General features: G+C 40.4%; 1 protein-coding gene and 1 long non-coding RNA gene across 3 annotated transcripts; one reads left to right on the top strand and one right to left on the bottom strand.

The window, feature by feature from the left end:
- Nucleotides 1-1,220: 1,220 nt before the first annotated feature.
- LOC147161435 (DNA repair protein XRCC4-like) lies at nucleotides 1,221-11,660 on the top strand. Of its 2 annotated transcripts, XM_086096085.1 has the most exons (8): nucleotides 1,221-1,337; nucleotides 2,485-2,628; nucleotides 2,845-3,035; nucleotides 5,090-5,256; nucleotides 5,450-5,581; nucleotides 5,667-5,815; nucleotides 7,673-7,802; nucleotides 10,568-10,772. In XM_086096085.1, the coding sequence occupies exons 1-8, from the start codon at nucleotides 1,301-1,303 to the stop codon at nucleotides 10,662-10,664; spliced, it is 1,047 nt and encodes a 348-aa protein (XP_085952211.1). In that variant the 5' UTR covers nucleotides 1,221-1,300; the 3' UTR covers nucleotides 10,665-10,772. The 2 variants fall into 2 exon arrangements, with proteins under 2 accessions (XP_085952211.1, XP_085952212.1); XM_086096086.1 differs by lacking the exon at nucleotides 7,673-7,802 and having other exon boundaries at nucleotides 10,568-11,660.
- On the bottom strand, nucleotides 2,630-6,475 carry LOC147161436 (uncharacterized). Its single transcript, XR_015097206.1, has 2 exons — nucleotides 6,354-6,475; nucleotides 2,630-3,007 (listed from the first exon to the last, which is right to left on the bottom strand). It is a non-coding gene; the product is annotated as an uncharacterized LOC147161436 (long non-coding RNA).
- Nucleotides 11,661-11,696: the final 36 nt, after the last annotated feature.

The raw sequence follows: 11,696 nt of genomic DNA, 5'->3' as shown, positions 1-11,696 counted from the left end.
ACACATTTTTGACTTTTGGTCCCCGGAGTGTTCTCTCTGCGTTGGGAGGGCTTTCACTTCCAATCCCTGTCCATCTTTCCTCTTTTTGCGTAAACAATCACAATTTGCTGTCAGATTCTTGGAAAACCCCTGCAAATTTGGTTGCAATGTCACCATGCTCGTTGACATGAGGCCTCCTGTGAGCGCCGCACATACTGCCAATCACACCTACTGCCAATCACACATACTGCCAATCACACATGCATTGTGCAAATGTGTGTGTTTACTTCATAGAGAGTACTAAAACGCAAGCAATTATTCCAGGAAGAAACGCATGTTTGCTCGAGTCCTGGCTCAAGCTGGTCCTGAGCTTGGCCTAATCCCTTCATTTCCCTTCACGACGACATGTGGCACGCAGCTTGTTGCCTTTGCCTCTTGGATCAGGAAGCAAAACAAGCATACAGGAGAGATTCCCTTGACTCATCACGTTCAACTTGTATCTTTGAATCTGTGCAGTCTTTTATACAACAAGGAAGGAGACATACAAATAGCTGCTGCTGCCGCATTGTTTGTAGTTTATTTTGTCTTGATAATAATAATAATATTAATAATAATAATACATTTTCTTAACTACAGGTCCTCACAAGGGTCGCGGGGGGCCTATCCCAGCTGGCTTCGGGCAGTAGGCGGGGTACACAATAATAATAATAATAATAATAACAATAATAGATTTAGACTTGTATTATTTCTGCCTTCAAGTGGTATTGAAATTATGGTAAATACCACATGTCGAGTAGAAAATTGCACGTGAACGCCCCCTCATGTTGTATTTTCTACTGGACAACTGTGAATTTATTTTGATATCCGAGTTTCCGAATTGAGAGAACTATTCAAGTTTGAACATGGCAAATAGCGCCGAAGGATTTGTGAATGTCAAGAAATAGTAACACTTATAAGGGCGTTAACATCCGCTAACACAGCAGGTTATTTTAGAATCTACACAATTACGTGTGTGAACAGAACTCGGTCGTAATTAGGAGTTTCCCATAGCACGTGAAGCCAGGGATACAGTAGTCTTGTAATCATAAACGAAATAATACTGTTGTTGTTATTATTATTATTATTATATTTTTATATCACATTATGTTATTCATATTACTGATTAAAAATTAAATTGGGCTAAAGTAATTCCAGTAGTAGTTCTAATGACGCAATGCGTTGTTTGTCGCTCGGTGATGACGTCACATACGTCCACTCACACATCTGCGAAAGTTATCCACCAGAAAACACAAAAGAGTTGGACACTTCTTTTTTTTTTTTAATGACCGAACCAGCACACAAAAAGGAAACACAAGCTGGTAAGCTATTGCAAGTAGAAACTGTTTACTGATGTGTTTCATTGCGTTTTATTCGCTCGTCTCGCTGCGTGTGGCGGTTCAACTTGGCAATGTTTACGTCTCCGAGCTAGCATTTTAGCATTCAGCCAGCAGCGATTAAAGTACATTTGAACAGCTGAGTAACAGCTTGTCATCAATTAGCATCGAGCTACCAACTGACAATGGTTAGCCAGCTAAGCCTCAAGCTAACAGCGGAGGCAGCTAAAACAATGTTTCAGCACTTGTTTTGTTCAGATTTTCTATGTTTAGAGTTTGGCGTCTGTCATGTTTTTTCCCTCCCTTTTTTGCTTGTCAGTTGCCGGATGTGACGTCGGCATGATTATTAAAGTCTGTTTGGCCATTTTTTTGAAAGTGAGAACTACTTCTTGAGAAGTGATTTATGCAAAGACCTACCCGTTTGCTACACACTTCTGAAATAACAAATTTACCATACATTATTATTAATAAATAATGATTTTTTTTAATGTGAAGACACTGATCATGTTAATGATTACCAACAATGATCAGGAAACAGGTGAATATCAATATGTAATTATCTCATCCATCCATTATCTGAACCGCTTATAACATAAACACTTTATTTCTATTAGTCTCTGCAAGCGTTGGCATTTTCAAATGGTCACTTCTACAACATTCCAACATTTCACCCTGTCTTGTGTATTTCGTAAGCATTGGCAGTCTATGCTGGCATGTACTTTAGGTGACGCGACTGCCAGGAAAATGATGTCAGAGCAGCTGCGGTGGCACGTCTGACACCGGCCGTCTAACCACCAGCGGCACTTAAGTGAAATTAAATAAAATCAAGTAAGCGCAAATACTCAACGGAGGGATAGTCTTGGCAGGAAATGACATCGGCATGACTAAAAATAGTCTACTTGACGGACGCTGCAGTTGCTCATTCAAATGTTCCTCACCACTTACGTTGTCCAGCACATTTCACGCTTTCCATTGATCCATTCACGTGCGGATAAAAAATCATCGATGGAGTTAGAACTGATGATGTGCTACTCTCTGATTGGTTGCTTTCACCACCTTAATAACAATGTAAAAAAACAAAAACAACCTCAAGTGTTGAGTCTGTAAAATCTCAAATATTTTCTGCCGGCAGTGATGCTCTCGTCCGTGAGGGAAATCCTCGTCTCATCCGAGCCAGACTCCTCCTACTTCCTGCGTGTGGATGGAAGTGGGCGGGGCTTGGCATCTGGCTTCCAGGTGCTGCTCAGTGATGGACGACACGCTTGGAGAGGAGAAGGTAAAAATCATGGATTTACTGGTCAATATGCTCACAGAAAAAAACAAGACTGGGAGTCACAACATTGCAACATGACTATAACAATCCAAACATTACAGGAATAAAGTAGGGATGCACGATAATGCTATTTTCAACCGATACCGAGAAACCAATAATTTAGAAAGTGCCAATGTCGAGAGAACGAGTTGATGACTACGACGGCGGCGTTTGTTGCAGCGAGCGAGGCGTCCGTGTGCCAGGAGGCGGACGAACTGGAGATGTCCAGGGACAAATATGTCCAGGACCTCCAGGAGGCGCTGACGGGGGCCGGAAACGCCGACTCTTACCGCTTCGCCTTGGCGCCGGCGACACCTGATGGCAGCGCAGCCCTCACGCTGACCTACGACAAAGTGCGGAAGGACATCTCGGTGAGTCTGGAATCATACGTGGAGGGAGACACACGATTCGGCGCACTCGGTCAATCTAGCCATCCGTCTTGTAGAACACTTTTTCGGTAATAGCTGAGGGGCACCCTGGATTGGTCGCCAGTCATTCTCTTGTGTCAGTCAAAAGCTGGCAAATTTGATGACAATAATGTGCAGTTTTGGTCATCCAGGCTGTTTGTTATGGAGGACCAAAGATAAAAAATAAAAATAAATGAATGAATTAATGAAAGGGAAAATCAAAAATGGATATTAAAAAAATAATAAAAAATTAAATACAAAAAAATTAATATAAATGGAAATTTTATATATATATATATATATATAAATGGAAATTTTATATATATATATATATATATATATATATATATATATATATACAAATGGAAATTTTATATATATATATAAATGGAAATTATATATATATATATATATATATATATATATATATATATATATATATATAAATGGAAATTTTATATATATATATATATAAATGGAAATTTTATATATATATATATATATAAATGGAAATTTTATATATATATATATATATAAATGGAAATTTTATATATATATATATATGTATATATATATATATATATATATATATATATATATATATAAATGGAAATTTTATATATATATATATATATATATATATATATATATATAAATGGAAATTTTATATATATATATATATTTATATATATATATATATATATTTATATATATATATATATAGAGAGACTTCCTTGTTCGCCGACTCGCTCACTCGACCATTGAAAAGCAGTTTGCAAGGGCGTAGCGGTGCGGTTGAGCGAGAGCGTGATGACGGACTCCCAAGCGGATCAAGACGTTCGAACGCTGATGATTCAGAGGCAGAAGCTCAGTCCTTCCACGCCGCTTGCAACGCCACGGAAAGTGTGAACGCTCGTCTTGCTCGACAACAACAAAGTCGCCAAGTGAGTCGGCGTAACGAAAGACCTGGCGGCCACTCGCTCGTGCAGGTGTTACCCGCCCTGGACCACATGCCCATCATAGAAAATAGCTTTATGAAATGATGTCTTTACTATATGTTTTGCCAACATTGATACGAGTTTTTTAGAGCTGTCAAACAATGACATTTTTTAATCAGATGAATCACATCTTTGATTAATCGCTTAGTTCAAAAGGAGCAACATTTTTTGCCTGCCAAATTTAAAGAGCACTTGTTATGTGTTAATTCTTTCGACATTTTGTGCTATGAGGACGTCTGCAATATTTTTCGATCCACTGCAGATGCTCATCCTCCTCTTTTTCTAATCCGTTAATTACTTGCATAATTTAAAATGGGGGGGGGGGGGGGGGATGACCCCCATTTTGTGAAATGTGAAATTCTGCACATTTTTCAAATTGTAAAATACAACTTGACCCCAGTCTCCTCAAATATATGCATTATTATTCAGTTTATTACTGCAAAATTTTGACGTGGATGCAACCGCTGGGTTGCGACTGGAATTCCCCTAGTACAGGCTTTCCAAGTAAGGGACGCTCATTAATCGCGTGTTTAAAAAAATGGTGTCATTAAAGGAACTTTAAATTAACGCACTAATATTGACACCTGTTCAAAAAAAAAAAACACACATTCCAGCAATTTGTATTGTTATTTTGTTGGAAGGCTGGAACGGATTAATGGCATTCCCATTCACGTCAATGGGGACAGATGCTTTGAGTTGTTTTGTTTTGAGTTAGGAGCATGGTCACAGAACAAATGAAACTCGTATCTCAACGCACCCTAAGGAGCAGCCAAATGAGTGTGACCAAGGTTTGGAAACATTTACTCATTCCCCACTCGCTAATCACTACAAAATGATTTCTATTCTACCCTGTCAATCAAAGTAACTTGTTGTGAATATTGCCATTGTTTTTTTGCAGAGGGGGAAAAAAATCGATTAAAATGTAATTTTTGTGAAACAGCCCAACCTGAGCTTTTACAGTATTTGAAGCATTTGCATGCAAATAAGGCAAAATGTCTTCCCGTTGTTGTCCCGCTCCAGTTCCGGTTGGGCTCGGTGTCGCTGAGGCCCATCCCGGAGCCGTCGGAGGCCGTGAGGTCTTTGCTGACTCACAGTCTGGAGAGGGGAACCTCATTGGAGCACCAGAACCAGGAGCTCCAGGAACACAACCAACGCTTCCGACAAGAACATCAACGCATTGCAGCAGAGTAAATACTTATTTTTCTTCAGTGCGTGCTGCTTGCGAAATCACTCTCGCAAGATTCATTCATATTGGATATAAAAAAATAATTTAAAAAATGTATTCAAAATGTGTAAAATTTCAGTTGCATGAACAATAAATTGCGATACATTATTTTTTCTATGTGTGTGTATTTTATTTATTCCTGTTTTGTTTTTCAGACTAAAGCGCTATGCTAACGGGAAGGAGGACCTGGAGGCGGAGCTTTACTCTCGCTTCGTTCTGGTCCTCAACGAGAAGAAAGCCAAGATCCGCAGCCTGCAGGAAATGCTCAAGGGGCTACAGGAAGTCAGGTATGCCCCCCCCCCCCGCCCCCCCCTGCTTTCAAGTGCGAGACCTGTCGTCAAGGACGACCGCTGAGTTTCGCTTTGGTGGCAGGAGCAGCGAGGCTCACAAGAAGGAGGATCCGGTCCAAGGAGCCCAAACGACCGAGGAGGAGGAGGAGGAGGACGAGGAAGACGAGTACGGTGGCAGCACCGATGACGAAGATGCTACGCCCACGCCGGATGCTATCGCACCTTCTCACGGTACAGTAGACAAGCATTCAGCTTTTGCATTTTTCCATCGGATATCATTAGTTCCACTTTTCCATCTAAATCAGGGGTGCTCAAGTTCGGTCCTCGAGAGCACCTATCCAGCCTGTTTTCCATGTTTCCCTCCTGCAGCACAGCTGAATCGAATGATCAGCTAATCAGCAAGCTTTGCAGAAGCCTGATAACGATCCTGATCATGAATCAGGTGTGTTAGTGGAGAGAAACATGGAAAACAGGCTGGATAAGGGGCTCTCGAGGACCCAACTTGAGCACCCCTGATTCTAAATGAATGGAGGGTACACTTTCCACAAGCATTCAGTTTAGCTTTCAGCTTTCCCACGCAATTTCTGTAGAAAGAAGTCGAGTTGAAATTGTAATAGAATTTCGATTGATCGCACAGCCCTATTTAATAAGTTAACAACTCAAATGGATTGAGATGGTCAGTCATTAGCTTAGCGTTAGCTGTGCCTGAGCAACATGAAGCTAGAGAGTTTGCACATGTGGTTGTGCGTTGTTGTCAGGCATGACATACCTGAGCCATGATGTAAGTCGCAATGGCCGCCGGGCCTCGGGCTGTTTGCGCTGACGACGTCACGTCCAATCAAGCTGACATTTTCCTCTTGTTTGCCTCCACACAAACTACGCAACTACGGCATACCTGTCATGAGCACGCTGGCCCCCTCCCCACTTTTTCCACTTTCTCACACAGCCCCCCCCCTTCCCGCCCCCACTGGTCGCACACGTTGTTTTGGTGGTCTGGTTGCCGCGGTTACGGGCAGATAGGAGGACCTTTGTTGTTTTTCTGCAGCGAAGAAAGACGTCAGACTAAACATGACAGACGAGCTGCAGGTGAAGATTTACGCCAAAGATACGTCGTCGTTCGCAGCCCAAAAACAGCCACTGCTACTCAACATTTTTTCCACACGCATGTTTTAAATAAACAAATGAGGCCGTTAACGTATGGCTGGAGACGGTTGTGTCATCGCACTTGTTTTCAACATTTTCACAGTTTGGGGTCAAATTGAGCCGCGTGATGGTAAGAACAGCAAAACTTTTAGGTTTTTGTTTTTCTTTTCTTCTTAAAAAAATAGGGGTGTCAAAAATGATTGCGTTAATTTAAAGTTATTTTAACGACTTTTTAAATAGTTTTATTGTTTTTAACGCGCGATTAATGAGCGGCCCTTACTTGAAAATTGAGCAATAATAAATTTGATAATAATGCATAACAAGTTGTATTTTACAATTAAAAAATAATAATAATTTTTACTTACTTCATGTTAGAGATTAGCACTGAGCTGTCACCGTCTTAAAATTACAATTATGCCATGTAATGGCAGAAAAATCAATATTAAATTAAATTAATTAATTAAATAATTAATAATTACATTTTTTCCCCTACTTTTATCAAAGAGTATGACAATTTAGAAAAAATATATATTTTATTGTACATTTAGAACAAATATAAAATTTGTGATTAATCGTGAGTTAACTATTGAATTCATACGATTAATTATGATTTTTTTTTTAAAAATCGCCTGACACCTCAAGTAAAAAATCATTTTGTGCATTTTTTCACAAAAATCAACTCACTCAAAATTCAAATATTATTGATTCTGCCAAAAATGATTAGGCCTACTCACGTTGTAGTATAGGGCATTGCAACAAAAACATGTCTGACATCTAGTGCTGAACAGTGATATTACATCATAAAACGACAGTGGTACCCCCGATTTGCGGGTGATAGTGACCTGGAATAGCAAAAATCTGCATGGAAATGCTACGCATGGCTGTCCTGTCCTGTCCTGTCCTGTCCTGTCCTGTGTAAAAATCATGTGATGATGCTGTTTTTAGAGGCGCGGCCCTGCTCTCCCAGCCCATTGGACGACACCCTGAGTGACATCCCGGACGTGGCGCCCAGTCGTAAGCGGCGCTTCCGCCACCTTGCAACCTCGGACGCGGCCCTCAAGCGAGCCCATGCGAGGTAGAGGCGGCAAAGTCCAATGAAAAGATGCTTTTTCTTTTTTTATTCTGGTTGCTTTGTCGCGATGAAACGTTAACAAGCAGCTTTTGGCACCCAGTCAGCTTGTTCCTAAAGTGTCCTCGTCAAGCGCTTTACGAGGACCATTTAAGTGTAAAGACGATGTGCTTGCTGAAGTCAAATGAGGCCTTTAAACCCTTAAAAGTCTTCAAACCTGCCTGAAAGCTTTTCTTTTTAAGACATCTGAATCAGAGCTCCTCAAACTGCAGTCGATTGCGCAAGAATTATTCTGTGGTATACAATGGGATTGTACAGTTTTTTTTTAAAAGGGATACTTGACTCATTCAGCCATTTTCAGCAGTAAAAAGTTAACATTTTGTCCAGAATTAATTTGATAACTTCATTATTTTTTTATGTACAATAAAAAATTAAATAAAAGATTATTAAAAATTAGGGGCGTCAGGCGATATATTTTTTAATTGTAATTAATCACATGACTTAAATAGTTCACCTCACTATTAATGACAAATGTTATATCTGTTCTAAATGTACAATTAAAAAAAATCTAGGTTTTCATACTCTTGTTAACAAAAGTAGAATTTTGGCTCAATGAGTCAAAATTTGTTGAAATGTTGTTTTTCACACACAAACCTGGCATTTGCTCAGGGGTGTGTAGACTTTTTATATCCTATATACACTACCACACTTGAACAAACAAAGATAATGATGTCAAACTAAACTACAGCCAATTAATAAACCGTGAAATGTAATGTTAAGACACCACATTTTAGATTCAACTAAAGCTGTCAAACTTAAAAGTAATCGATTATCAAATTAATCAACAACTATTTTAATAATCGAGTAATCGTTTGGAGGCCTTTTATTTATTTATTTGAAATTGTCCAAATCATGTGATTTCAGCAGTTATTGTTCTCTAATTTATGTAGTCCTTTGTGAAAGAAGACCAATTATAGTCTGTGTTTAATCAAAATAAGACATTTGCAAACATTTGCACCAAACTGGTAACATACATATTTTTAATCACTATATGAATACAAACTACAAAATAACCACTAATCACTGGTTAATAAACAGTAGTCAGGGAAAAAAGTTTTTATATACTCTTTAGTGCAAAATTAAAATAAACCCGATTAATCGATTGAATAGTTGATCGATTCATCGATTCTAAAAAATATTCGATAGTGACAGCGCTCGATTCAGCTGAGGAAAGAGAGACACACAAACACACACACACAAAAATCAACAACCCGAATGCTGAGCAGTCCAGCTGTTCTGGCTTTGTTGTCCGCTTCAGATGTTGCGCAACACGCTGTCGCGGACCACCTGATGTTCTCGTCAAGGTAGCGGCCGTTAAAGCGCCTTCAAAAATGGCTTCCGGCCACGGCAGATAATCACTCCAAGCCGCCAGATCGCCGCTCGGCTTCACCGTGCTCACTCGCTTCATTTACGGATTTTCCCAGCTCGTTTACTGGCCAGTCGTCTCTTTTTGTGATGTTTTTTGTAATTGTTCGCTACAATGTGCGCTTGTTTGTTTGCATGCGTGCGGTCAATGTTGTTCCCCTGACTTTATCCACGTAGAGGAAAAACCGCGTTTGGCAGGCAGAACCCTCAGAACCATCCAGATTGGGGGGGGGAGTGTGTGTGGGAGGGGGGGGGGATGCCTGGCTTGAGTTTTTAAGCGCGTAATTGTGCAACGGCGTGGGGGGGCTCCCCACTGTCCCTGACTGGGCTTAACCTCCCCCCTCGGGACCCCCCCAGTGAACACATCTCCTGTTTCCTGCTAACTGGTCCCAGCAGCGTGTTGATGTTGTGCTCGTTCGTTTGCCGCCAAGGTTATTTGACAAAAACGAACGGGAAAAACTCAAACGAGAATTCAAAAAGTAATTCAGTTCAAAAAAAGAAAACTAACTGAAACTACAGTTTACAAAACTAACTTTAATTATAGAGAAAATGTCCTTTGTTTTGGGGATGATTTTAAATGTGATTTTGGGTATATTTATTTCAATTTTAAACAAAATAAGGACGTTTGAAAGTGTGTCACGCAGAAGTGACATCATCTCGCGGCAGCCAATAGAAAAGTATCTTCAAATGACGTTTGCTCCTCGGCGTGACTTTTGGCAATGGCTCGGCTCACGCGCCGAAACGCAACGCTAGCTAACAAACTGCGTTACTTTTTTCATTTTACAAACTCATTTGCTCCCAAAAACATATAAAAATGCAGTAAAACAGCCGGGAGCGAAGGGGGCTGCTTCACTGAAAATGAGTGAATGTGTAAAAGAAAAAAAAACTCATACTAAAACTCAAACTAAACTAAAAGGAAGCATTTTTTTTACATTTCAACTTAAACTAATAAAAACAAACTAAATTTAAAATAAAAAAAACTCAAAATGAAATCAAAACTAACTCAAATGAAAATGAAAATTCCAAAACTACGGCCTTGCCAATCAGCTATGATGTCATCAAGAAGTGAGGGATGGTGGGAGTTCTCGACGTCACCTGCCGGGCCCCGCCCCTTAAAGGCACATGCACCTTCACCAAACGACACACGTGTGGGCCAGCACAGTGCAGCGTCTTCGGGCGTCCGTCTGCTGCCGGCTCATTAGTCGCCGGGTCTCAAATTGTCCATGTGTTTGCAGTTTTGCCGCTTGTGAACCACATGATCCACTTCCTGTCTCAACAGGAAGCGGCTCTTGTAAACTAGCCTCATTAGCCCACTGACCCGCTCTCTGTTCGCGTGTGCGTGGCAGGAGCGACTCCCAGGCAGCGACCAATCAGCAGCCGCCGCCGCAGCGCCAGCCGGATGTCTCGGCGGCAGAAGCAGAGGACCTTTTTGAGAACTTCTGACTCCCGCAAGATGAAGAAGAAGAAGAAGAAGCTCCACATTTTGGAGACGTCCATCCAGGACGTTATAGTCCTGCTCGTAACACTGGGGGGGGGGGGGGGGGGGGCCACAGTTGGGCCAGGATGAGTGCCGCTTTGTTCAAAGTGTTAAAAACAATTCAGCGGAGGTGAAGATTTATAAAACGGCAGACCACAAAATGGCCGCCATGCCCCACTTTGGCCATCCCTGATCCTGGATGACCTCTCGAAGCGAGCTTCAGTTGTGCTTGCACACCAACGACTCACTTGGCTGACCTAAAGCATTTTAGCAAAGTGTCCAAATGTCATCCAGACTTTCAATCTTGAGGCAACGCAATGCCGCGCGGCTCCCGCAGATTTATTCTCAGGCCCTTTTCAATCAGTTAATCATGCATCAAGAGTGTCAATTTGTCCGAAATGTGAAATTGCCATACGTGCCCAACAGTGACTATATATATGATTTATTTGAAAAAGTATTTTTTCCACTCAGAAATTCTAATTAAGCTTTCCTTGTAAAATTTACTTTTTTAATTTCTGAGTGGAAAAAAACGTTACTAGTTTAGTAAACATCACTTCCATTTTTTTTTATAGTGTATACAATTTTTGGTGAAAATGTGAAAAACAAACTCAACACATTAGCCACACTGTATTTTTATCGCTTATATTAATAATTGCAAGTGCGTTACAATGATCCCAAAACATTTTAATATCGTTTCAAAATCAGTTAAAGTCAATTACGATTTACGATTACTCCATTTGAAACTATTGTGTCACTTCAGCATACTTCCTTGACAGCATTTACTACTTTCCTCTTATCCAGATCTTTGGCGCCATCTTGTGGCATCTCAGGGCGTTGTTGATTTTTTTTTTCTTCCTGCAAATAATGGAGGATCGTTTGCAAATACGCTTGATGCCGAGTGTATTTATTTATTTATTTTCATCTTTGTGACGTCTCCATGGTAATAAAATCAAAAAAAAGTGGCCTGGCTCTTTAACCTCCTTTTTTATCACCGCCCT

Source organism: Leptonotus elevatus, chromosome 15, assembly GCF_054856555.1.
Source record: "Leptonotus elevatus isolate MCC_2025b chromosome 15, RoL_Lele_1.0, whole genome shotgun sequence".
In the NCBI taxonomy this organism is placed as follows: domain Eukaryota; kingdom Metazoa; phylum Chordata; class Actinopteri; order Syngnathiformes; family Syngnathidae; genus Leptonotus; species Leptonotus elevatus.
Note: the sequence above shows the minus strand (reverse complement) of the source record. Positions and strands in the feature narration are given on the sequence as shown.

What these genes read in the sequence shown, in the direction of transcription:
- LOC147161435 (XM_086096085.1), top strand. Translation starts at nt 1,301, where the DNA reads ATGACCGAACCAGCACACAAAAAGGAAACACAAGCTG. An exon ending in AAGGGGCTACAGGAAGTCAG is followed by an intron (nt 5,582 to 5,666) that starts GTATGCCCCCCC and finishes CTTTGGTGGCAG; the next exon opens with GAGCAGCGAGGCTCACAAGA. An exon ending in TGCTATCGCACCTTCTCACG is followed by an intron (nt 5,816 to 7,672) that starts GTACAGTAGACA and finishes TGCTGTTTTTAG; the next exon opens with AGGCGCGGCCCTGCTCTCCC.